Below are 27,231 nucleotides of genomic sequence, written 5' to 3' on the forward strand. Positions count from 1 at the left end.
CCTTCCTACCAAATAAGTCAGAGCTGTGCCTGAGAAATTATTTGATAACGTACTAATAACAAGCAATCCACGATCTGAGTAACCTGAGTAAATGAACAATTTACTATTCCCACCATTTCATCCTCCTACACTGACTCTTCCTTCCAGGATAATTTTTTATCTCACAATTGAAGAACATGAGCCTTTCTTTTTTTTACCTTTTACTGTTAAAAATTCCATTGACAGAAACAGGCAAAGCAGTTTGGAAGTCTAGAAGGACTCTGAGTCTTCAGAAATTTTCTTCAGAAATTTCCTACTATTTTAGTTATCTGTTAACATCAAACCTGCTCTGCCCCTTCCTTAGTCTAACTTCTCATTTCCAACCTGTCTCCTCTTCCCCTCAGCCTATACCTTTCCCACAGGTCAGCAGAGCATCACTTGCCACCACCCCACTGACTCTTTTGTCCCTGGGGCTCTCGTTACAGCAGATGGGGCCATTCATCACTTCAACCACCTCACACTTCACCTGTGTGAGCAGCTAAAAATCTAGGTGCAAAAACCAGCCTTATCAGCCTTCACACATGGGCTGGGGACTCCAAAACTGCTTTACACCATATACTAAAAATCAAGTGTTATGAAGTGGATCACTCATTTCCATTGCTAATTACACTAATTTCATTTAGAGTCTTACCTTGGCCCGGTGCCGAAAGGCTCGGTACCGACAGGGCACCATCACTGGTGAAGGCAGAGTAGAGATTTTCACTAGAAGGCGAAGGTTTGAGGGGCTGCAACAAATGGTTCTGCCCAATCTCTGGCACACTGCCGGGAGGATGAAGGGTCTGCTGAGGGGGCAAGACTGATGGTGCACTTTGAGCTGACAGATTGCCTAGAGGGGAAAAAAGGAAGGCAAAAAGTTTTGGTCTCTCCACATCATTTTTCAAAGGTTCTGTCATTGTTCCCAAGGGACAGGGGAAAAAAAAAAAAAAGAGAGGAAAGTTTGACTGGAACAGTTACTAATGGAAAAAACGTCTATCATCTTCTGGTCAAGCATGACAATTCAGGCAAGACAGGGAGAGGCAGGGGGAGAGAACTACTCCAGTTTCTAAGAAAGCAGTAAGACCAGAAGAATTCTTCAGTTTTAAAGACAGCTCTGTGCTAGTTCACTGTCACGTGCTCACACAGAGTTCCCATATCATATGACACCACAGAAGTGAGCAGCCAGGGTGACTGGACACAGAAACTGCAGCATGACGTGGAATTACTGAAGTGAATATGCAAGAAGCAGTAATAAATATTTCTGCTCACAGTGCTGGCCCTCCAATACTGTTTGCTCATCCTACAGGATTTGAGAAACATCTCCAATTACCCAGCAAGCATCTGACATCAATGTCATTCAATCAGTAAACAGAACTATTTTCTGAGTTTCGTTTATTATAAAAATGGTTTTAGTCAGAAAGGAAGCCTTGCCAATTCTCAATTTGTAATCACAATGAGGCTGCAACTCCATTAAAAAAAAATATCACTACTTTAACATCCCTCAACTGTGACTAAGTTTCTACACTGCAAGGACACAAATAATACCATGCTTAAGTGATACTAAAGTAGAAAAAAAAATCTCTGCAGATGACTGAAGAGACCAGCCCCATTCTGTAAAATCAGTTTCAGGAGAGAACAAGAACAGTTTATCTTTAAAAAACAAAGTTTTTCTCTCATACTGTAAATTTACACTTTTCTTCTTAGTCAGAGCCCAGTGACTAATCTGTAAAAAATACAAACCACAGCTTTAAAACTGCTCTTACAGAACCATGTAACAGTATCTTTCAGTGGACTGAAAAAGTCACAAGCAAGACTACCACACAGCACAAGTAATTTCAAAAACGATAAAGAAATTCAGGGAGGAACCAGTGCACACAGACCCCCTCAAATGAAAAGACAGACACACAAAGATCTAAGAATAAGAGATGGTACCTTCTCTCTTTTATGTAGTAAAAAAATTGAAGAAAGTCTTACCTGATAGCTGAGGGCTTTTATGTCCCTGGGAGCTGCTACGACTGGACTTGCTGCTTTTTCCTTTAGTAGGTCGTCTCCTTCTTCCTGAAAGGGGTGCAGCTGGGGGAATAATTACTGCAGGTGGGGCCTTTCCCAATTTCATATACAGTGACTCAATCTCCTGCTTCTGGCGACTCTGTAGCTCCTGGATCTCTTTAAGGTGCCTAACACGTTACAAAAGAGAGTGACTTACAAAAATGCACACAATTCCTTCCCTCCAGTCAAGCCTGATGTGCTTCTTTGGTCAAGCTCTCGTAAACATTTAAGAAAGGAGGAAATAAATCTTTTCCACAAATAGTCACTAAACACACATGGCAGAACACTTGCCATTTTCCAGTGTGCTCTAGCCCTGGCCAGAATTCAAACACAAAGTTCCCAACATTGTAATCATAAAACCAGGATAAACTGAAGTACAAAAAAAGCATTAAGATGCTACAGGAATAGCTAGATTACTCATTTTCTGAGACATGTGGCCTTGGAGATTTCTACACTGGTATTGCCTTACATTTTGTTTCAGAGCAGTTGCATACATAGGATTTAAAACTGCCAGCTGCCCTAAAAAAAAAAAAGTTCAACTTTCAGTATAAATAAATTAGTAGGTCACATTGCTTGACTTTTAATTTTTTTTTCTAAGCCCACAAGGTTTCTTTAGGAAAAGAAGAACCATTAGAAATGCCAGAAATGCATACTAGAAATGCAGAGACTTGTGTGTTATTTTCAAACAAGACTCCATTATTCCCACTAACTACTAAACGTCAGTGACACGCCAAATTCTCCTTACATCTGCAGTCTTATCCACAGGGCAGCTCTCAATCTACATACAACAAGGTTACAGGTTAGAAAATTAGGCACAGCAAATACATATATCCCCTTTTTGTTGTAACTGTGTACTGCTTTCCCACTACAGAATCCTACTTGCCACATAAACACTGACAATGACTCCTGACACTTGGCAAAGGTTGAGCCTTTTAAAGAAGTCTATTTTTGTTCTTTGTGAATAGGAAAGTATAGGGGAAATTCCTATTTTATACACAAAGAAAAAAGCCTTACTTCTCCCGTAACCGACGGAGTTCCAATTTCAAGTCTTCATCTTCAATATCTGACTCATTGTCACTGCTCATGTAGGAAGAGTTGAATGAGTTGCTAAGGCTCTGAACAGGGAGGCTGATCTTTGATCCCAGGTGCTGGAGAGAGTCTGGGCTCCCTGAGCCATCATCCAAATCCTTAGCCATCCCACTTAAGAAGGCGGCCTCCGGATCAGAGGACGGACCATTCATGTGTGGGGACTGCCTCGACTCCAACTCTTTCTTCGGAGCTGCAGCTGAAGAAGCAACTTGTTCCAAGCCCACAGAGAGAGGAAGAGTCATTGGCTCTTTCTCTGCACAGCTGACCTCATCCTGAGTCTTTGACACTGAGAAGCGGCCAACTTGATCCGTTGTTGTTGTCACCTGAAAGCGCCCGACCTTAGTAGCCTGACCAACATCTACCGGTAATTGCAGCTCGGGATCTGTCTGAGGAATGCCATCCACCACATCCAAGGAAGCACCAGCAACAGCCCCGCTTTTCCGACTGCCAGCCTGTTTTACCAGTGTACTCTCTGGGCTACTGCCAGAAAGACAAGAATCACTGGAGGTGGTTTCAAATTGCACTGGCTTAGTTTCAGGTTTGTCACCCTCTTTTAGCGCATCATCCACTGCCACGGATACCTAGAATAGAAATACAAACATGCAGACTTTCTTGGTTTTTCCTTAATATCATGCTTTTATTTACTTTAATAGTAAGATACATCTGAGAGGGGAAAATAACTCATTTCCTTGGTATGCCACAAAGCAAGCTACTGCTTCCCTGCAGGGAAGCTACTGCCACACAAAATAGTACTTCCGAGCATTTTGGAGGATTAACTCCAAGACACACAGCAGATTCAGATAGGGCTTCCTTCACCAGCAGGACACAATACAGTGAACACCCCAGCACTGTTAGTGAAAGAGCAGCTGATATTAAAGACCAAGGCCTGACATGATAAAACACTGTATTTACAATTCCAGACCTGCACAGACTGGTGCAATCTCTGCCCCAAATGAAAAGAGCATCTGCATGAAATGCAGCGTTCACAAGCTCTATGGGGGCATTCTCTCCTGACAGCGAAGTCCAGCACAAGGAACATTGAGCTGGCATGGCACAGGAACTGCTCAAAGATCTGCATCAACAACCAAGTGAGCTGAACATCTCTTACCTGAAACCGCCCCATCTTCAGGACACTGGCTCCTGCTGTGGTAGCCACAGCACTGCTCTCTCCATCACCTGATGCTGAAGCTAAGGAAAAGGAGAATGGGATTAACAGGAGAACAAGCAACAAATTATTTGAACTCCAACTATTTCTTTTTAATTCAACTACCCATGAACTCCTAACAGGCCTTTGGATTCATAGCATCATATGAATATTAAAAAGTTAATTATTAATGTTAAGTTGAAGTATTTTCCTACAAAGCTTCTGTGCTCAGTGTATTTGATGAAAGTGCACTTTTAGGTAACAGTAAAAAAGCACACTTATTTCAAAAAAGGAATGTGAAATAGACAAATAATTAAAAACAGAACCAAAATTTATGCAAGAAAAAAAGCTTATTTTAATTCAGGTGGTACCCACACTGACTACCTAAATTTCACAAATACTGGGGACAATTCATTAATAGAAAAGTAGTAAGTTGAAGAAATGCTATAAACCACATTTACTTAAAGCAGTCTATCTGAAGCTTTTAGAGCTGGATTCTTAGGTGTCAGCTCCTAGTTTTGTTGCTCTGTGCAGTGGCAGCGTAAAGTTACAAAGCTGAGAAATAACATTCTATTTTTAAATCAGTTCTATTGGACAGCTTGCTCTGTTTATTAACCAACTTCCCAGATTGTTTACTTGTACCTTCTAAACTTTGATAGACAAAATCCAACTCATTTTATTGCAGACTAATGGGTTCTACAGTATACTACACCAGCAACATACCAAAATGGCATATTTTACTTTACTACAGAGTTTTTGAAGGTTTGTCACTAAACTTCAGAGGCACATGCATGTTAAATAGTGTTTATTAGATAGTTTGAGAAATAATTTCAGCACCATATTAACAGCTTCTTTTAAAAATGGAAGACTTCAAAAACTAAAACAATTAGGTGAATACTGACAGGAAAGTCTCAGACTATTTTGCAAATGTTTGGATTCCACCCTGACAACTGAATTCATTTAGATTTGAAAGTCATTGATCATCCAGACAACCTTCAGTTGTTCTAAAGCATCCAGAAGGAAGTCTGGTTTTCCTACTATCTTCCTTAATTTTTAGTAGTTTAACCTTCATTTCTCTATTTGAACAGAAAGGAAACACTCTCAGGTTAGGGAGAGGTACCCTACGTGTGATGACACTACATGAGAAGTCTTACTGTTGTCGTCAGGAACATCACACACGACAGAAAGTTCCTTCAAGTCCTCAAGCTGTACCTTAGCAGCATAGTGGAGATTCTTGGTGAATCTTAATTTAGCATTTTGGACAGCTTTAAATCCTAAATGAGTTACTACAATCCACATGTATCATCCCCCTCTCCCGGCCTACAGGGGAAAATTTCAGTCTGGCTACTAAAAACTAATGCAATCCCCTTAAAGAACTGCCATTGCATGACTTACTAAAAAAGGCTACAACCTTCCAAGTTGCTAGTCTGTTCAATTCTGGATTATATCTCCACGCTGAGAAACCATCTAAAATAATCATGGCTGTCTTACCATCCTTCAGAGACTGTGTTGCTGTGGACACCAGCCCGGTAACCGTCGTAGATGCTACTGAGGGCACAGACTACATGTTCAAGGGGGCAAACAAAATAAAATTAAAATAATCAATGGTTTGATTGAATTCCAACAAATCCAACACACTGCATATTACATAATCTTTCCTTTCCAGCAGAGATAAAGTATGACCCATGGAAAGACAAATGCAAGAGTTTTTAACCTCCAAAGGAAGCAACATCAGCAAGAGATTTTAGAGGCCTTACAACCCTGAGGCTGTAGCAGAACATTCCTCTTGGATGTGCAGAAGGAATGCATAAGTAGCCACTTGGAGATTACAATGTCAGTCATTGTCTTCATCTAGTATCAAAGTTCATTATCACAGCCTTTGAAAGTTTCAGATCCACACTTAAAACACCCCTCCCAAATTAAGACTGACATATCACACACTGCTGGTTTAGTGCTCTTTCTCCTTACTCCACAGTTGCTTCCCCTTCCAGCTTGGTGACACACATGACATCACCAGAAAAGCTGGAATAAGAACTAACACCAAAAAAACAGCCTCAGGAAATTACATAATCTATTGCAACATACAGATTTTTCCTCCTTTGGTTGACTCAGTCCCACAGACGGGAAGATGACTTCTCATTTTTATTTTTAAAAGTCTAACTACTGGTGTGGTGATATTAAAGGCAGTGACCTAAGAGCACGACCTTGAGGAAAACAGAGGTTTTTGAAGACTACTAAAGTGCCAACATTGCAAACATACACAGGCAGGAGCAGATGTCACTGGAACGGTCTCTGGACTAAGGGTTCTTCTCAGCTGAGCATCCAGATCTTCCAGAGGCTGCTGGGACTGAGAAAGAAAAGAGTAAAAAGTTGTCCCAGCTCAGGAAAAATACATCACCTTTGAGAAACAGCCATATTTAATACGTAAATTTAAAGCAGTCAGTATGGCTTCCATATTTCTATCACATTTCCTTTCCTATATCTTTATATTTAACATGTACAACACAGTGAGACTGGAAGCAACTTAGGCAACATATTTGTTTGAAAAAAAAAAAACAACAAACACAGAACAGAAAAATTAACTTCCAATAAAAACAAAACAAACAAACAAAAAAAACCCACACAAGCACCCAAAACCAACCAACAAAAAAACCAACAAACAAAAACCCCCAAACCAAACCAAACAAAACAAATAAAAAAACCCAACAATGAAACCACAAGTCCCCTCAGAGAGGCTATCTGGATGGGTTGGCTTGAAGAGGAGGACAGGAGAGGGGCAGAATCTCTCTCAAATATGCTTATTACTTAGATTCCAGCTGTTTCAGTTGGCACCCAAGATGTTTTTCAAACTTGGCCAATTGAATTGAGGGGGAGAGGAGAAGAATTACCTAAAAATGTCTTAAAGTTTAAAAAAAGCTGAGATTCACTCAAAATTATTAAATTCGGGCCATACCCACAGAATACATATGAAAGAAGAAAGTGTTGGCAGATATCACTAAGTTGCAATTCTGACACTGTGGAGTAGAAATTTCCATCCAAACTTTAGATTAATAATCTTTCCAAGTCTTTTATATGAAAAAAAAGGTCTGTATCTGTTTTTAGAACTGAAGCTGAGGTCACGGCAACATAAAAACGTTATTTTCCACTTTTAAGAAACTGAAAGTTAGAGATACACAATAGCATAAAAATGCTTTCAACAGGTTGCCAGGATGACATTCTTTCTGACTTGTGGGTTTCAAAGCGCAACCAAAAATCCTGAGAACAATAAACCAGAATCAATTCCATTAACAAAAAAAAAAAAGGCAAAAGATGCAGACTTCTATGACTCCGTTCAGAAATCCAAATGCTTAGTGACAAGTGACCTAATTTAATTCAGTACTGTAAAATAAAGAGGACACTTCACCTGAAATACTATATTATTCTCATCACTTATGCTCACAAGAAGATATTTGCTCAAGTAAACAAAGAGCTATCAGAATGATCGGGAAATGAAGATTTCCTTATGGAACAAGGGTACCAAAATGAAGCTTGAAAAATTAATCTAAATACGCTTTAAAAAGCAATTAAGGAATAAATAGAACAGGTATTTAAGACTATGGAACAAACTGTTCAAAACTGGTCTTAAGATGACGTGTACTTTGTCTGCAAATTACGAGTCTGGTACTAAGGAAAGGAAAATAAGTTGAGTAATGACCTACTGACAGAAGCAGCACGGAAGGCAAACCTATCAACTTTAAGACAAGCCAGTAATTTTCCAGATAGTATTATATGATAGCAGCAAATGCTCTTAACAGTCAATTAGATTTGATCCAGTTGGTCTCCTCCAATTTTGTCTCGCTCCTAGACAAGCCTTCAGAGTTCAAATGAGAAGTGAAATTAGGTAAGTTGTTTGCAAAGGACAAGAAGCAAAGGATCTATATTTGTGCCTCTTCCATGCCACAGATCCTGCCAGAAATACCTCTGACTTACAGGAAGAAGCCTTTTGCAGTGGCACAGTGGCTTGAGTCATAGAAGCGGCTGCAAGTGCTTTTGAGTTTGGGGGAAAATGTTACTAACACACTGAGTTTAAAGCAATGAAAATAAAAAGGACTTCGAACTTAGTATGACTGATTTAAACCACCTGCCTCCTGATCCATTTGATATCTGCTCACAGCAAGAACTCAGGTAAGAATTATCACCAAACTGTTGTAGTTTCTCCTTTAGCAAAACCATGCTTCAGAGAGAACCGACTGAAAGACATAAACCAGCTTCTGCCTCTACAAGTTGAGGGCCGGTGGAGGGGGCAGGGGGGAAACCAGTGTTGCTTGCTAACAACTCATAAGCCATTCAGCTACATTAATGCAGCTTCTTGCTCAGTTTGAGAAAGAAGATACCCATTTCTTGATTACTCACAGGGCAGGAATAGGGCCTATGGCTTTAAGATCAAGCTGTAAAAGTGAGTTACTTTTGTGAAAGAACTCAGTTGAATGAGCTTTTTCCCTTCCAACTTCAGACATCATCTGCCTCAGCTGTGCAAACCACACAGTGTCACACAATGGGTCAGGGTGGAAGGGACCACAGTGGGTCATCTGGTCCCACCTCCCTGCAGCAGGGCTGTCCCAGAGCACACGGCACAGGATTGTGTCCAGATGGTCCTGGAATATCCAGTGAAGGACACTCCACAAACTCTCTGGACAATCTGTTACAGTGCTTGGTCACCTGCACAGTAAAGAAGTTCTTCCTCATGTTCAGGTGGAACTTCCTCTGCATCAGTTTCTGCCATTGCCTCTTGTCCTATTGCTTGGCACTACCATTTACATCCAAAATATCCAAGCTAACTATTGTATACAAGGACAAAATTTGTGCAAGGGAAGTCCCTGTTACACTCAAATTATGTATATGATCAGGAGCTTCAAAAACCTTTTCAAATCTGAAAGCCCAGTGAAATCAGAGTGGAGTAACAACCACCAAAAAAAAAAAAAAAATGAAGCCCCAGGAGCCCATGAGGAATTTACAAAGCTAGCAATTTTTCACTTTCATAAACATTTAATTGCAATACATAGTTTCCCGTATTATTTTGCTACTATACTTTTTTCAAGAAGAAAATAGGTTCAAGTTTTATGCACACACTCACCTGTGTTATTTTATTTTTCTTAAACACCTTTGAAGTTCAGGTTTACACACTAAAAAAATGCTGAGACTGATCAACTGTTCCTGTACTTCAGACACTGGGTACAGCACTCTGAAGGGCAAGTTACACAGAACCACAGAGTGGTTTGGGTTGGAAGGGACCTCCAAGATCATCCAGTTCCAACCCCCTGCCATGGGCAGGGACACCTCCCACTAGACCAGGCTGCTCATACCCAGTGCTGAAGTGACTCTGGCTGCTACTACAGTTACACAAAAGGGGTTACTCAGTCAAAAGAAAAGAAAAACAAGGACATTAATAACATGCAATGGAGAGTTTAATTGCAACATGCTCTTCGACAGGAAAAGCAGCAGATACAATCTGCCAAGTTGTGTAGCACCTGAGTTAGTGAAGGTCCTGGAAAAGGTGGCAGCGGCTCACTGGATGGAGTGCCAGCTGGAAGTTCAGAACCTACTGGTAGCACCTATGGATAACGAAGAGGAAACGCGCGTCCATCAGACAGGGAACAACAGAGGGATCAGATACCAAGCTACAGTCAGTCATGTCATACAACAGAAGCCTTAACATTTTTTTCTGTAGAGACTTCCTCCTGGCAGAGTTAGCATATAGAGTTTTTAGGTATTTTTGAAACAAAGTTGGGGGAAGTTGTTTGCTTTGGTTTTATTTTATAATCCAGATTACCTTTGAGCAGCCGCAATTTCCAGTTTAAACAAGCTGCTGTGTCCAGGAACTAAGTATCTTGGGGATATTACTTTCAAGTCTGCAAGAAATGCTAAAATAATTCTTCCAAAAAGCAATTAAATTTCCAAGAAGCTTAATTTATAAATGGTGCAAGAAGGCACTCAGTCTCCTTACAACAGATCTGTGTTAACTTTCCATTAGAAACTGCAAGCTACGTGCTTCTGGCACATTATTCCAAGCAATGTGACTTGGGAACAGGAACTGTCAGTGCCTGAGGATGTCTCCACTTGTTGAGAAACAGATTTATAGAGCTCTCACACCATCTTTTGATCCATCACTACTTTTTGAACTGAAGTGTGTTGATGACCCACAGAAGATGACCAGGCCATGCATCTGGGTAGGGAGAAGTCATCCAGGTTACGTAAAGGAGGTTAGAGAGACTGGAAAGGTTAGAAGAAGGCATCAAAGCCTCCCCACCAGGTCAGACAGTACATTCCAGTTAGTCATTTCCATTGTTAGGGAAGTGGGAAGTTCTAGGAATTAAGTGACCCATTACACAATTTGCAGTTCTTATTCCCAGCTGTCATCTTGAGGCCTGACCATGATGTGAGGTTTGCCTGGTGAGTTCCAGCACTGGACAGCTGTCTGCCCTTGTGTGACAGTGACTGATGGATATGGGTAACTGGCCCAAAGTCTACCCCAGGCCTCAAGCAGCAGAACCAGTTCCAGCTTGCAGTGTGTTACCACAACTTAACAATGGTTCACACTGCAGTAGTAACTGCCTGGTGAAGGTACATCCCATACTTATCTATCCTCTCAAAAATGTTTCAGCAGGAACTAGGCCAAGTTGCCTTAGCTCAACATTTTTGCACACTAAGAAACACACCAGATATTACCTGTTCTAAGGCATGATTAATTTTTAAGCTGTGGTAACTTCATCATTTAGTTTGTAAATAAGAGGCAAAACATACTTCAAATGCATTTGTAAGACAAGTCAAAACACATTTAAACTGTCCAGGTTAACAGCTTGGCCACAAACAGAATAAAATACAGAGCTTAGCAAACCCCTGAAAACTAAAGCAATAAGCTCCTTAAAATTAAGTAACAACACGGAAAGTGAAACTAAAAGTAAGCTTTGAAAAAAACCAAACTAAGTTATAAGTAAAAACTTCAAAGAGGAGGTAGGTTTTCTAAAAGGGACAATCAAAAACTCCCTAACATTTATTACATTTAAACCCAAGCCTTTGCAATTACAGGTTTGCAATTAGCAAGTTTTTAACTGCTCCTGAATGGATATCACTTTCTATTATTTTCTAATCTTTCTTTTCTAATTCTCAATTTCATTTAAGTATTAATGAATGCCTTCATGTCCAGATTTCCCTACCAACTTCCTTGGCACATATTCCCAACTCCTTGACAGCAGAAATATTCTACTTTCTTTGAATACAAAGAGTACATGGGAAAGACTGCTAATGAATGGAGTTATTGGGAGCATTAGCTCAGTTTGAATGGCCTGAAACTGGTTAACAGCAAGGCCAGCTAAAGATGACCAACACTAAGTGTTGGTGAGTGGAAAACAATGTTACAGAAACAGAAAGAAGTGAGTATTAAAGTTTTGGGGTTGTTAAACACCTGAAAGTTTCTTCAATCTATTTTCATTTAAGAGCTACTTCTCCATTTAAGGAAAGGGTTACCAAGAGCTTAAAATACTGAAATGGGCTGTCTCCCAATATGGAGAGCCATTTAAGAGAAAATAAGTAGTTTAATTTCACATATTGATATATATGGCTAGCAAGCAGGTAACAACCTCCACAACACCTCCCAAGTTGTTATTCTAAGTCACTACTATCTCTTTATGAAAATGTTTGCTTCTAGAGCACAATTCAAACCAACAAAAGAGTTTTGTTTCAGATATCTTTTAAACTTCTCAAAATCCTGCTTTCACAAATCTAAAATTTGAAAGGAAAACAGTATCCAGGCACCACATAAGCAGCACAGGACTTAAAAAAAAATTCAGTCAGGTTTACCCTTGCCTGCAAGGAGCAGGCTAATGACAGGAAGCAAAGCTAAGCTATCCTGACCACTTTGTGAATTATATAACCACTTCATCTCATTCTAGTCATTGTGTACAAGATAAAAAGCTATTTAAAGCAATCCTACAAAATTCTATTTGAAAAAAAAAAATCAAGAAAAAAAATAAACACATAAAACAAATCACAGTTGCTTTACTCTTTGTGGTTTAGGACTAGGAAAAACTAACAGTGACACCAGAGACCTCTCTCAGAAGCACACTACAGAACTGGACTTCTTTTTTTTCCCTGATAGGGACAAAACAAAACACCTCTTGGGATACATGAAAACCACCAGAGCATAAAACTTTCAATACTACATTAAATGAAGCCACCTCTGCCTGAATAAGCATTTTGCTTTATAACAAGGATTCTGCTCAAGAAGGCGGTTTCCTACAACAGCTGAACATTCACACAAACATTGCATTTCTTACCGGTACCCTGCTAAGGGGGGGCTTGGAAGGAGAGGTCCCTGGTTTCACTGCTGCTGTCGCAATGCTGCTTGGCGCCGAAATGTAGCTCACTGGGGTGATCCCTTGCCCGGGAGTGGCAGCTGGAGTCAGCACTGGCAAGCCAGTTGGTCCAAGAGGCAAACTGCTTGGAGGTATACAAGTGCTAATGGATGTCAGGGGTTTAGTTGGTGCCACAGCAGTGGTTGGTATCCCAGGAACAACTGTCGTTTCCATCACCAGCGATGTCTCCAGAGATACTGAAGGATGCACTGTTCCCACATTACCATGCTCACTGAAGAGAGAGCGTAGCTTTTCTTCCAGGGTCTTTATGTCATCAATACCAGGAGCTTTAGATTGAGCATCAGCATCAGCCTCCAGACAGTGAACGTGAGGCTGGTTGGGTAACGGAGCTGGTTGAGGCTGGCTATGTATCAAAGTCTGCTGAACGGCAGGCAAGTTAGTGACTGGTTGCGGCAAGACACCAGGCAAGGGAACCTGGGGCAACATGGGTGTTGCACCTGAAATCTGGGGCAGGACAGGTGTTGATGTAATTCCTGACGGGACGAGTAAGGGATGGATCACTGGCTGAGCGACTGAACCACATATGCTTGATGCTACTGAGGATGACAAAGGTGCAGAGATTGGAAGAGACAAGCCAGCTGCACTGCAGGGATGCGATGTAGCCAGAGACTGCCCACTCTCAGGTAGTGACTGTGGAGCGCTTACAACTGTTGTTTCTGCCAGACTGCACACAGAGCCACTGCTACTAAGGTGAGGAAGCTGCAAAGCCATGTTCTGAGCCAGAGACAGGGCAATGGATGTCTGTGGTGCTGCCATACTACTTACAATCTGAGGAGTAGACTGAGATGTCACAGTTGGTGCAACGACACCAAGACCAGTGACACCAGGAACCTGGGTAGATGGCAGTGCCAAGGACGATGGTGTGCTGATACTGGGGGCAATATCTCCAGTTACTGGTTGAGCGGGCTGGGATGTGGTAGATAAGGAGAAAGAAGCAGGGGCGCTCACACTGGAAGTGACACCAGTTGATTGCTGTCCAGATTGTGAGGCTGGAGGTGGAGAAACAGAGCTTGGCACACTTGTGCTTGGTGCAGCTCCAACAGCTGCATTTTCCGAAGGCAAAGTAACAGATTCTGGAAGAGAAACACCAGTGCTGGAGGAAACAGATATTGAAGAAGCAGCGACAGATGCAGGAGTTGCACCACTGCCCGCCATGCTAGAAAGTGCAGGTGGAAATGGTGGTACTGTTTGGTTGAACACTGGAGGAGCTGTACTAGGTCCCTCTGTCATCTGAGCATGCCCCATCTCAGAGAAAGCTTGCTGCAAGCTCAGTGATGATGCTGAGTGGGAGAGATTCATTCCAGGCCCATGTACTGGAGATGCAGCAACTGGAAAAACATAAAATTATCAGTCCACTTGGAAAAGCTCATTACAGTATTATTGTCTATAACTAAACTAAGACCACATTTGCCTCTTAGCATCACTAAAAAAAAACCAAAATAAAACACACAAATCCAAGCTTACCTTAAAATACAGAATTTAAGGTTTCAGTCTTGCAGAAAATGCATCAGAATTTTTTTGCTAAGAATCCAGTACAATATGACCTAAACTACGATCACTTCTCACCAGCACAGACAGTTCCTTACTTCCCCAAGTACTTCAAGAGGTCTTTAGGAACAGTTTAGCTAGCTAACTTCAGTTTTGATGAGCATGTCTTAGCCATCAGCTTTTAAGAGTTTAGACAACTTACCCATATCTGAAGTTTCGCTTCCTCCAGAAACAGCAGAGGTGAAAAAGCCCTGTTCTTTTAACCGACTCTCAGGGACAGGGCTGACAATAAACCGTCTTCCCGCAGAATGGACAACCTGGGTAAAGGAGCTAGAAGGGACCCCTAAACAGAAAGAAGTCAGAAGTTTAGACACTGGCAGTAACTAAATACATAACCTGCAATACGGAATGTGCACTCCATCATACAAAATAAAAAACTTGGCTGCACCCATCCGCTGAAACAGAAAAAGGTAACTGTTGGGAAAAAACAAAATAATCACAAAAGACTTACCTATTCTTTGTGGCATGGAAGATGTAGGATCTGGCTGTTTGAACTCTAATTTCTGTAAAGTAAGATAAAGTTTAAACTTCTATTCTGAAACAGAAACCCACAAGATAGTTCTTAAAATGCTAGCTGACTGAAACGTGGGCATTTAAGAGAAGTAGTACCTTGGACCCAAGCACCATCACCGAACTAGAGGAATTCTGCCCAGATAAATGTCAGCTACAGTGGTTTTAGAGCTTCTCAGCTTAGAGACCATCAATGTAACAAATTGATCTAAACATTTGCTTGTTAACAGGTAGACCAACTGATTTTCTTAAACATTCCACAGATAAACAGACGTTTCAAACCGTTTTTGGGTATAATTAAGGCAGAGATTCAGGAAATGTCACCCCATCTTATTCCCAGCAACCAGTTTCAAAACCTGTGTTTCCTAACTGAGCTATCCAATCTCTTAGTATTGCAGGGGGTAGAGGGCCTGAGTCCAGGCTCTCAGTGTTTAGTGAGCAGCACAGGGTTGGGGATTTTACTGTCCTACCTCACAATAATCTCAAATCCAAGAAGCCTCAGCATTTAAGACTGTCTGTTTAGTGGACTGTTAGGAGATTCAGCAGCTTCAGAAGTCTTCAAACACACCAAAAAGTAAGAGTTCTGTTATTTAGCTTTCTAAGTGAATTTTAGGCACTCACTGATACAAAGCTTTCTCTGTTTGTGTTTTCATTTAATTATTAATCTCTGATATCTCTCATGAAAGAAAGTTGCTGTATCTAACTAGCTCTACTCACAAAGCCATATCACCCAAAATGGAAAATGCAAAAAGCTAAGGCAATCTGTCCTTTACATACCTGCGACCCTGGAAAGAAGCCATCATCTTTTGTCTGCATGCTCTCCAAACCCTGATCACCTTCTGGCTCCACGCTTGCATCCTCACTTAGCATTTCATCTGCTTTCTCAATAATCTCTCGTACCTGTTCTACGAATGAGTCTCTCTCTGTTGCTAAAATAAACTCATTCTGCACCTGTAAAGAGAACAAAACAACATTCATTTTCTACAAATGATTTCAAAACAGGACATTGAATAACGGTAATTTGCTCTTAGTGCTAATGTTTGTCCTTCCTTTGCTGTTCTGCAGAAGACAAAGATGGTGACACCTTAGAGAAAAACAATTCTTTCTAAAATTATCTCCAGCACAGAAGTATTTGCCCTGGTTTAATCTTTGCTGTGGAACAACATTCAATCTCAATTCTTCATCAAACTGTCACCTCAGTCTTTGCTTAGCACAGGGAGATTTAAAATTAGCAGCCTTATCTTACTGCAGTTCCTCCTGTCTAATGTAATGTGCATTAAGAGCCACATTTAAAGGGAACTATAACATAAAAGAAATTGAAAAGTCTGTATTTCAAGATGTGTTCTGTGCTTCTCTCTTTCCATACAACTTCTACTCTACGCAGGTTGCACATCACTAATTTAAAGTCTGGCTGTCGTACATAAAAGCCAGTATTAATTACGTTCCAAATACAGGAAAAGGAAGACTGCTCAGCCCACCTAGTTTCAATACACCATACCTGCTTTATGAAAATACCTTCTGCTGCTTATACTGGAGAAAATTAGCTTAAACAAGCATATGTGACATTTAGAAAGACATTTTTGGTTTGGTCTGACCCAGGAGAATATTCTGTCTCCTGAAATTACGCATGGTAAAGCTCGCAGAGACAGTCTGTGAAACAGAAGCAAAGCTGTCAGTCACAGTATCTCGGCTGGAAAAGAGAGAGAAACTGCCTTAGAGGTAAAGTTTGAGACATTGCATCTACATCAAGTTTCTGGGATGCTGGTTCAGAGAAAGGAAAGTCAAGCGTGATGGCTGCTTTTATCTCCCTCTGCAATGCAGCAAACTTACTAGTTAAAGGAACCTTCAGTGTTTTAAGTTGAGGAATGACAAGTATCTATATGGGGTACACCTGACAGCATAATGATTAAAAAGAAACCATAAAGTCTTACAGTCAAAAGTTTCCTCAATATTCAACAAGAAACCCACGAGCACAATATTTCAGATTCAGATGTCTAATTTACATTGCACAGTTTCAACTATGTGACTGCATTTTGGATGCACAGTTCACTTATTTTGCTCCTACTCATCTTCAAATACTGTGGGGTTTGTTGCTTGAGCTGTGTGTGCTTGTTTTCATTTTGTTCGTTTAGATTTTTGGTTTCTTTTAAAATCAAATATACTCTTTTATTCCTATATAGAATCACTTCAGGTATGAGGTAAAGATAGACATCTGTGTATTTCTTGGCACTTGACTTTATGTTATTGACTTGTTTACAGTGTCAATACATGTATTCAGCCAAAAACCAACTTCTTCCTCTTTCTTAAAAAGCCATTAGTCACAGAAAGATTATTTCTCCCATATCACTGGTTTGGTTTCTTTTGACAGGTATGAATCCAGCACACACCAACAGAGGTACCCAAGAGGGTGGCAAAAGATACTGCATTTTGTCATCCTTCCTCACTTCACTAACACTTAAAACAATCTCTGTTTCATTTAGACTGTACCAGACCAAAAACAGTTTAAATAAAAAAAACAAGAAAGGTGTGCTAGTCCATGCTACACTCTCACTTAAATGTATCTCTACAGGGTGAATTATTTTATATGCTTGTCCATCATACATTGAACGGAGAGGTTTTTTTTCTTTGAGAAAGACAAAAGCAGCATCAGTCACTACAGACTTTCAGAAACCAGAAAGTGATTCCCATTCTTACTTCAAGGGCAGAACCTTCCCATTTTAGTTGAGAACAATGGCAAAACACTCAAAATGTAGGAATAAGTTTTAAAGACCTAGCAATGTTTGCTCCTAGAAAACAAACCAGAATTTTTTTTAACCTGACACTTCCAGAAAGTTGTTTGCTGTTTTAAAAAAAATTAGACTGCAAAAAACCAGATGCAAATTTACTTGATAAAACCTCAATTCCAAGGTAAAACCTGAAAAATTGTCATGTGAATTGTGCATGCAATATTAACTGTCAGTCAGGTATACCACTCTGTGCCCAGAGTTTCTAGTTGTGCTTGTGTACCAACAAGGTGAACATACACCATACTACCTGGAAGAGCAACTCTGAAACACAAGAAAAAAATAAGTCAGACCAGATTCAATTCTACATCTCTAAAATATATCTTACCATAATTGAAGCTATTTCCTCAGGGTTATCACCATCCAAATCAAATTTGAAAGTAACCATTTTCCGATTGTGTGTCTCTAGCTGGCACTCCACTACCCGATCACCTTTGTTCGAAACCTAAAGCAAAGAAAAGAGTACTTCAAACCAAAAGCACAAGAATCTAAGGCTTTTTCTTTAAAAGTTCATTGAAACAAACCAACAGTGTTGGTATAACACAAACTTGTTCTCTCTTTCCAGTCTAATAAGTGGTGCCATGTACAGCATCATTTTTGTCTGAGGATACATCAAATATTCTGGAACAGTCTGTGGAACCACTGGTAGCTAAGCAAGCCAATTTTGCCAGATACAGTGGTCCAAAAAGCTCTTAGCAGATAACATTTGGAATGGTGACTCCAGAAGCAAAAGAAATACACTGGATAGCTTGCATGCTCAGGGAGTAGGGAGCAAGGAACAAGACTGCAGAAGACACACATTCCTCGAAGGAAATAAGTGTTTTAGAGGCTCACTACTGAACTGTCACTAAAATAAGAAATACTCACATTTAGAATTCTCAGTTTTGGCCTAGCAGTCTTCTCATGGCGAGAGCGACTGCGGACAGACCTCCGCATGTGCCGTTTCGCCGTCCTCCCCTCATGCCTTCCACTAGAAGTTGGGACATTCTCGTTGCCATCACTCAATCCTGAAGCAACATCAGAATGTGCACTGGAAAAAAAAAAAAAAGAAAAAGGTAACTTTACATTTGTATCCATGCATTCCAGAACTGCAACAATACAGTTTAACCCACCAGATGATATTCTCTTCTGGACAGCAGTAGATGGGTGTAATCTCAGACTAGAGGAAAAGAGTCCTGTCAACACTTAGAAATTCTACTCAAGCAACCCTAACAGCAATTATTTCGCTACACCTCTCGCAAGCTGAGTTGTACAAATCTATCTTCTGAATATGTCTTCAAGCTATTTGGAGTCTGAGTTCTGTTTAAGTGTCAAAAGGACAGAAAAACATCTTTTATGATCCACTGGACATGAAAAATAAAAATGGACTATAAGTTAAATCACTACAGACAATCCTATTTATTCCCTCCATATCCAGCCATAAATCAAAACTTACTCCACCTCTCATAACTCTTATTTTTTTCTCTGGGAAGTTTATCTCCTCACATCCTAAAGAACACCCTTAGTGAAAAAAAAAATCCCTGGTGAAAAAGTATACCTCAAGATCACACATGGAAGCATAATTTAAAGAAAGCAATGCTTACCTATCCATAGAGGAAGCCAAAGGGGTAGACTGAGCAGGCTGTGTTGCTGGAAGAGTCTCTGAAGAAGCAGTTTGTGAGACTCCCTGAGAACCCTATGGACAGAAACCTACATCAAGAACCCCCCAAAGAATACAGCTCCTCCTCAGGTAACCCAGCAGTCTTTCAAACTTACTCCCAAACCAGCTGTAAAGCTAAAAGCTCTGCCTTTTTAGAACTTTAAACAGCTGGCATCTAGACAGCTCTAATTTACAAAAGATTCTAGAGCAAACTGCAGTGAAGCAAAACATCATCTGGGGAGGGGTGAGGAGAGGAAGTCAGCCGTCCTTTCTACTTCTACATGTCACTACAGTTTGCCATGCAGTCCCGGTCTTACTAACAGAATGTGCAAAAGGCAAGCCAATGCAGAACACGAAGACAGTTCAAATTCTCCCTAGCAAGAACGACGCTGCAGGGAATAGGCATAATGACAGATTCTCAAAGGCTATCATTTGCAGCTTGTCTTTGATATGGCAAAAATGTTCCACGGGACTAGCAAGAAGTGAAGTGTTAACTGCTGTTTGCCTGCAGGATGGCACACTCACTTCCCAACAGAACAACCAGTGGCAACAAGGTCCCCACATTGGCATGACATTCTGCTGTAAGAGAAAGGTCATTTGAAACATTAATTTCCAACTGAAGAAAAGCACAGAACGGATCAGTTCCCCACATACATACACTGCTGCATGATTCAAACATCCTAAATGTATCGTTACATTATATTCCATATATTTACCTCCAAAGCTGCCTGCTGTGAGGAGGCAGATGAGGCCTGTTGTGCTAAACTCACTGGAGGCTGGGGCACTTGCACCTGTCCTCCTATGCTGCCCATGGAAACGAGAACGTTCTGTTCCCCATACGGCTGCACAACAGGAGCGAGATATCCCGACTGGGCCATTGCATCTGTGGGTAAGGGAGGGGACAGGACAGCAGAAGGAATGCTGGCAGAAGCCACAGCAGAGGAAGGTGTGACATTCGAGTCCCCGGGGTACTGAGATGGCAGCCGCGATGGGAAACCCTGGAATAGAAACAGGGGAGTCAAGTCAGTGAATGTCAGAGCTAATTAGGAAACACGACAGTAAAAGAAATGAAAAAAAAAAAAAAAAAGAAAAAGAAAAAAGCATCAGTTCCAGGGGCATCTTCCAACCTTCTGTACTTATTCAAGCATTCCCAATATCTTCCCAAAGAAGCAAACTGCTCATGCAGCCAGCTTGCAAGTCACCATGCCTGAACAAGCAAATTCCCACTCATACTTCCAAGTCTTAGGCAAAACAATCTTCATCTCCCAACTCTCGCAGCTGCCTATGTAGCTTAATACTTTAAAGCCTGAGACATGAAATGAGTTTGAAGAATTTTCAGGCTGAACAACTACTGCTCAGATGTTATAAAACTGCTGCTGATTCTTGAGATTAATAGCAAAAACAGTCTTGTGTTCTTCCTGTCCTCTCAGGATGAGCTGACCCAGGAACAAGGAACACCTTTGTCATTATTCAGGTTGCCATTGTTACAGTGATCACACAAAGTAGCTGAAGCAGTCTGTGCCCACCAGTCAAGCAGTTCACAACTAGCATCAGGTACTTACGTTACATTCAAGATCCATGCTGCCTGCCTTATTTCTAGAAATTCCGTGTCCCACCCCTTCCCAGACTTGGAATGAAACACTGACATTGTTGAATATGCTGCCATTGATTTTCTTTCCAGTACACATCTCCCAATTCTGAAGTTGAAATGTTTTGATTTTCTTCTTCTCCAAATTGACAGATCTCTTGGACATAAAGCTGTCCCCTTTCACACAGTGGTTGAACAACGCCCTGCACTATGATTCTGTCATTTTAGACAAATTCCAGTGCCAAATATGTAAAGTTCAAAACACCAGGGTATCCAAGGACATTTTTTTTCCTCTCCTCCTTAAAGCATGTTTTTATCACACAACGGAATTCATGTTGGTGGTTTAATGGCTCTCTTATGAAAAGTGAGTTTAGCTCTGATACCTTAAAGGAACAGCTAAAAACGTGGAGAAGAGGTCTGCTGGCTTGCAACAATACCTGGTAAAGAGCATCTCCAGCAGGAAGTGAAGCTTCAGCAGCTTGTCCAATGCTGACTGGCAATCCCACGGACTGGACAGCTGGCTGCAGGAGCTGTGGGAGAACCTGGCTGGGCAGCTGAGCCACAGGCTGCATCATTGTGGGAAGCTGGCTAGGGACAACGGTTGATCCTACAGGAACAGCAGTTGCCGCAGCAGACGTTGCCAGTGTGAGCAATGGCTGATTCATGCCAGCTGCCATTGAAATGGGTAGTGACTGGAAACCTGGCTGAGCCACTGTCACATGAGGAGCTGCTACAGGCAACTGAGAGACTGGGAACTGGGGAACCACAGAAGTTGGCAAGGCCTGTCCCATGGGTAGAAAATGAGAGCCAATGGGGACTGATGGGGCAACTGAAGGCTGAGGGAGAGAAGGTGCTGCAACAGGTAATTGAGGCTCGCCTTGGATGATCGACACTGGCTGGGAAACAGGAAGCTGGGGAGGTAAAGAAAATAGAGATAGATTTTTTTTTTAAAGCAGGGCTGCGGAAAGCAGAGCTTTTACACATTAGTCAAAGAAAGCATTATTCAAGTTACAGCACTCTGTTAAAGTGGGCGGGAGCACAGTTGGCAGAGTGGCTGGGAAGCTGGCTGGAGTTCCGAGCGGTCCTCTCTTCGCAACACTTCCCTTTGAAGAACTCAACAGGCTCTTAAAACACACCCACAGCGGGTGAAAGAGCAACGTTCGAATACCCCGAAGCACTGATTTGTGCATAAACAGAATCAAATTCCCCTCAACTCTGTCCTCAGACCCAAGGCCTGCCTTCTTACAGAAAAGAAGTGCAAATCTTTCAACAAATCTGTCAGCTTTGGGTATGGGGACTAAAGCAGAGGAAAATGAAAATCCACTGTGCCAGCATTCAGAGAATGGCAGGGGATATGTCAATTAAAGCCAGCAAATGATGCAACTGGAAAGGCAGTTTAGATGAACAAGCAACAAAACAATAATTTTAAAAACAAAAGTAAGGCTCACACATTCAACAGAGATATGAGCCAAAATGAAGCAATATTCAGTAACAGAAGCTTCTTGACCAGGGAGTAAAGGAGAAGAGCTGAGTAAGAAAGATGACAGAGTGAAGAAAGGAGTCCTATGGTTCACTACCTAAGTAAGTGACTATATAATGATGCAGAAGATAGACATTGTATGGGAAACAGAAATGACAAGTTCCTGAAAATCCATTCACAACACACCATTCATCAAAATGCCTCCTGATATTTTTGATGATTTAAAGATCTTTGTGCATGGAAGTACTATCTCTCCCTCAAATTACTCATGACTGCCACATGTGAAAAGGTTTCCAACAAAACTGACAATTGCAGTACACTAAGAATACTATTGCCTGGATGAATGTTTTGGAACCATTAGAAAAGATGACAAAAGTGAAAGTAGCAGCATGTTGAATTTGCCAGCTGTGAAGAAAAAAAAAAATAAATCTTCTGCTAGAAATAATTTTGTTTACCTGTGTCCCAGCTGCTGCCTGAGGCATTGGCATAATCTGTGAAGTTTGAGTTTGAGAGACAGTTTGTGCAGGAGTTGTGCCAGCAGAAACTGGTGGCTGCTGCAGCTGGTATTGTCCAGGCTGTTGGGAAGAGGCTGGCTGCTGTGCACTCTGTAGTAAGAAAAGAGGCAGAAGCTGTATTTCCCCCACACAGAGGTTTTTAAAGCATATCCTACTTAAATTCTACTTTTTACTCTCTCACGAGTAATATCAGTGCTTCTTCAGAACATGCCAAGTCAATTAAGCTTTAGCAATTATTAGCAACACTAATACAATTACATTATCAGCATCAAATCTTGCAACAGAATTATTTCCCCTGTGTGAACAAGAATGAAAATTCTATAAAGGAAGAAAAGGCAGTTAAGAGAAGAGAATGTTGCAGAAGATAGTATTTCCAGTTAGGAGAAATCCTAAGAATGAAGTTTGCCTGTCTAGACAGTCTAACTTGCAAATCCTGACACATCTCCCCTTGAAAGGGACCACCACTGCAAGCTCAGGTGGAAGTTGGGGAAGACAGACATGGGAAAAGAAGCATTAACATGATTTTAAAAATAAATTCCAGAAGGTCAATGTATATCTCATAGGACGTTAGACTGGGTGAGAACCAGAGGATTCCTTTGCTTTTGTGCAAAACTATGGGTTGAAGGGTGACAGAGGTAGTCAACTGGTCTTAAAAGAGTCATCAAAATCCTACACTAGGAGTATTTTAGCCCTGTGTTTAGGAATTGTGATCTTACCTGCTGAGTGTGTTGGGTAGGTTGGGATGGCACTGATGCACTGCTCGAGGCTGGCTGGCCTTGCACCTGTGTCTGGAGGAGGGGGGAAAAAAAAAAAAAAGAGTCAGCTTAAAAAAACCCTATGATTTCTGCCATAGGCAATTATAATCATTTCTGCCTGGAATGATCTGCTTAGAATAAGTTTCTAGCAGTCCTTTTGGACAAGCAGTCCTTCTGGCCAAATTCCACTATGACAACCAGAACAAAGCAGAGCAATCTGGAAGAGTTTCAAACTTCATTTTAAGTCTTTCAAAATAACCAATACAGAAAGTTTTTGCAACCCCTCAACACGACACAGATGAGCCTACCAGCTGCTTCTTCCACTGGTGATGCTTTAAAAGCAGGATGCCTTGGCATGATAACTGGAAATAGAGGCATTAAGTTTTATCTTTACATGTGTTCTACGCACAGTCAGGTGGGGTGATAAAAGGAGGGTAAAACTATCCATAAAAAAAACCAACCACCAAGCACAAAGATATATGGAATTCCAGACCAATTACAACATATCCAGTACACATACATGGCATGAGTTTCCTTTGAGAGGTATGTCAAAATACAGGCTAGTAATCATTCCCAGAGTCACTCCCATTCAAAGGGTACCAAGAATCGGATATTAGGGAATGTGGGGGTTCACATTCTAGCTAAGACAGAATTTTTGAATAAGCAATGAAAAAAATGGATGAGTGGCATACAAATGAATGTGGAAGATGCAGAGGAAAATGGAATGGATTGTCATTATTTTTGTGGCTGACATTTTTTGATCAGATCCCAGGATTTGCATTATGATTTTTGTGACAACTGTATTCCTTTATCAGCTCCTGGGAGAAAACTAGACAAAGACCTCCAGATGAGCTCCCTGAGCATGCACCACATTGGTGAATTGCCTTTGTAAGAAGCATATCTGGTACATATGTATCATATCAGAAATAACTACTAAAATTCCTTAATGCTGTGATCATTCAGTTTGAAAAAGCTCATTAGGAACAAGTTTATCAAAATTACATACTTTTTTAATTATAGAAACTTTGAGGAAAGTAGACTGCCAATAAAGAGAACCATTTTTTTCTTTGCTGTTTTAGAAGCTTGAGGCCCTTACTGGCTAAGATCTAAACATGTGCTATATCCCACTGCTATAACATCTGTTCATATTGACTTAGTTTAGGCTTCAAATTCTAATCTTTTAATGAATTAGATAAAAGATCCTAGAACTTATATTCTGTAAGCAATCACGATCTCTTATTTTGTTTTCCAGATGTATTTTACATGCACCAGAATTCACTTCCTGAAGTTTAACAAAGGTTTATGAAGAAAAAATCTCCACATAGTTTTCAAACTTCGAGTAGCAGATTCACTCTACAAGATCTCCTACAGCACAGCAATTGCTATCTATTAGACTAGTGATTAAAGCTGCTCCTGCTTTAATAAAACACAGAAAGCCTTGAATACTTAGTTATTCATCTTACCACAGAAAGCAAAATGATTCTCCTTCACACAAATCCCAAATTTGCTAATACTCCAACAACTAAAACGTTAGAGCCCCTAATTCCAAGGACAGAAGAGGTAAAAGAGAAGTCTACTTAAAGTAAACCTTCTCTTTTCACAAAAAGTTATGAGAATTTTCAGACTAAAGTGCAGACACAATGTATACACACACACTTCACAGTCACAGTGTACAAAAAAAGTGACCATTGCAAGCGCAAATACCACATATGCTGATAAAACATGTACCTCCAAACTAAGCTTCAGGCCTCCAATTTTGCTATTTAAAAGGACACCATTCTAGGCTTAGAAGGTGGCAATACCTATTAGCAACAGTTGTCTGTGCCATTAATTAACTACTCAGCCTGTTTAGTTTCTTCAAAGATCCTCCAAACACATTTCAAATCCATGTACATAATATAGCTCCTTCCATTCCTCTCTTCCCACTTTCTTCCCCCAAGTCTAGAAAAAGCTCTTGCATTTTGGACAGTCAGCAAAATAACTCTGTTGTTGTCTAACGAAACATATGAAAGTTCAACTTTAAATAACACTTTCTCATTAAAATTAAGGAGCAGCACAGTTTTACTATCACTGCTGATTCCAATTGTGGAGAAGATACATTTCATTGAAAGCACTGATTAAAAGCCAATTTGGTCCTTCAGCTCTCTCTCACTAAAAAAAAACCAACTAGTCCCAGGAGGAACACTTAATATTTTTTTACTCTTAACACAAAAGCCCTACAAATATTTCAGCCAAATCTGAACACAAACCAAATGGTTGCTGATGCCTCATTATCTCATCGCAACCTGGTGAAGGGATCCTAGTATAGACTGGTGGAAAGACATCCCCAAGAATGCTAATACTTAGAGCCACAAGGAGCAAATCTAAAAGTAAGGCTCCCCTTTATAAGTACAAGGTATGACTTATAAAAAGCAGAGAAATTCTGGACGGGTTTGCTCCTGTAACCTGAGGATAGGATGCAGGTGGTCCTGATGAAAGCGAGGTGGACAAGGCCTGCTGAGTTGAGGCTCCCTGGGGGAAGCAGATGAAGAGCTGCGACTCTTGCAACACCTTCTGAGGCAGCTGAACAATGGGCAATGAGAAGTCTGAACCAAAAGCAGAAGATGAGCCCCCTGTAGGGGGGGGAGACTGGAAATCACCAGTGTCAGAGGAAGTCAGCTGTGAGGAATCACTGGAGTATTCTGGGCTTCCTTCTGGCCAGCTCCGCCTGGCAGAGCCCCCTCTGGGACCTGCTAACCCAGCACCAAGATAGTTACACTGCTCCTCTGTCACAGGCTGAAGCCGACCATGCGACCCTATGCCTTGAGTGGATTCCTCTTGACTGGTCTCCATAGAGCCCCGGCGACTTCTGTAGACCCGCGGGGGTAAAACTGCCCCTTCTGCCGAGGCAGAAGTCGGTGTGTGCACATGGAACTCAAAGACACAGCTCGCTCTGCCATCACCACTGTGAGAGAGCACAGCCGGGGCAGAGTGCGGAACAAACACCTGGTGGAACGTCATCTGAGCAGGGTCTGCACTCAGAGGAGCTGAAACACTGGATAATGGAGAAAGGGGACCCATCCCAGAATCCAGCCTCAGGTTCTGAACGGGTCTTGCCAGGTATGTTTGCCCCGGTTGAAAATCGAACACAGAGCTTTGTGGAGGACCACCTTGCCCATGGTTTGACTCAGAAACCTGCTTCAAATGCTGTTCAGTTGCGTGAGAGTTATAAGCTACTTGATCATACTGCTCCGATACCTGTGATGGATAGTGCATGCCCACCAAATATACAGCTTCTGGATGCATTCTGTAGTGAGCATCCTCTGGAGGTGTTGGTCCAGATCTATAGTCATTGTGGACAGGAGCTGGCTCAAACACAGGATTAACTTGCACATGCAGAGGCTCCCCAGCGACTCTCTGAGCTGCTGTGCCCAGCATAACGAATGCCTCTGGTGTCCAATTGGTGGGACTACCACCAGGTGGAACTAAACTCTGGCCAGTCTTCAGCAATGGCTGGAAGTGGCAAGTTTGGGCTTCCAAAAATGAAGTGCTCTTGCGCCGCTGAGCAACTGCCACCTTCGGCGGGCAGACAGGTGGTGGTGAGAAAGACACCGGCCGTTCATGAACGGTTGGGAAAAATATCTGTGAGTCTGGGAACGTTGGTGTTCCCCCACGTGGATGCTGAGGCTGTATTGACATGAACAAGACAGGTAATTCATACATTAA

The 27,231-nt window shown here is 41.3% G+C and overlaps 1 protein-coding gene across 13 annotated transcripts in view; it reads right to left on the bottom strand.

The window, feature by feature from the left end:
* WNK1 (WNK lysine deficient protein kinase 1) overlaps positions 1-27,231 on the bottom strand; it is a 102,625-nt gene that overhangs the window by 9,531 nt on the left and 65,863 nt on the right. For 7 of the 13 annotated variants that reach the window (XM_064654592.1, XM_064654591.1, XM_064654589.1 and 4 more), the window contains 19 exons: positions 26,764-27,192; positions 23,488-23,559; positions 22,712-22,861; positions 21,214-21,687; positions 19,905-20,186; positions 19,133-19,224; positions 18,417-18,579; positions 17,878-17,994; positions 15,544-15,717; positions 14,708-14,759; positions 14,399-14,539; positions 12,610-14,036; positions 9,805-9,888; positions 6,558-6,644; positions 5,789-5,858; positions 4,262-4,341; positions 3,079-3,734; positions 1,990-2,192; positions 671-865 (listed from right to left, as the gene is read on the bottom strand). In XM_064654592.1, the coding sequence (XP_064510662.1) occupies positions 671-865; positions 1,990-2,192; positions 3,079-3,734; positions 4,262-4,341; positions 5,789-5,858; positions 6,558-6,644; positions 9,805-9,888; positions 12,610-14,036; positions 14,399-14,539; positions 14,708-14,759; positions 15,544-15,717; positions 17,878-17,994; positions 18,417-18,579; positions 19,133-19,224; positions 19,905-20,186; positions 21,214-21,687; positions 22,712-22,861; positions 23,488-23,559; positions 26,764-27,192 (4,948 nt within the window). Of the gene's footprint in view, positions 1-670; positions 866-1,989; positions 2,193-3,078; positions 3,735-4,261; positions 4,342-5,788; positions 5,859-6,557; positions 6,645-9,804; positions 9,889-12,609; positions 14,037-14,398; positions 14,540-14,707; positions 14,760-15,543; positions 15,718-17,877; positions 17,995-18,416; positions 18,580-19,132; positions 19,225-19,904; positions 20,187-21,213; positions 21,688-22,711; positions 22,862-23,487; positions 23,560-25,971; positions 27,193-27,231 lie in introns of all 13 variants that reach the window. The other 6 variants (XM_064654583.1, XM_064654585.1, XM_064654593.1 and 3 more) reach the window with 6 other exon arrangements.

Source organism: Pseudopipra pipra, chromosome 5, assembly GCF_036250125.1.
Source record: "Pseudopipra pipra isolate bDixPip1 chromosome 5, bDixPip1.hap1, whole genome shotgun sequence".
NCBI lineage: Eukaryota > Metazoa > Chordata > Aves > Passeriformes > Pipridae > Pseudopipra > Pseudopipra pipra.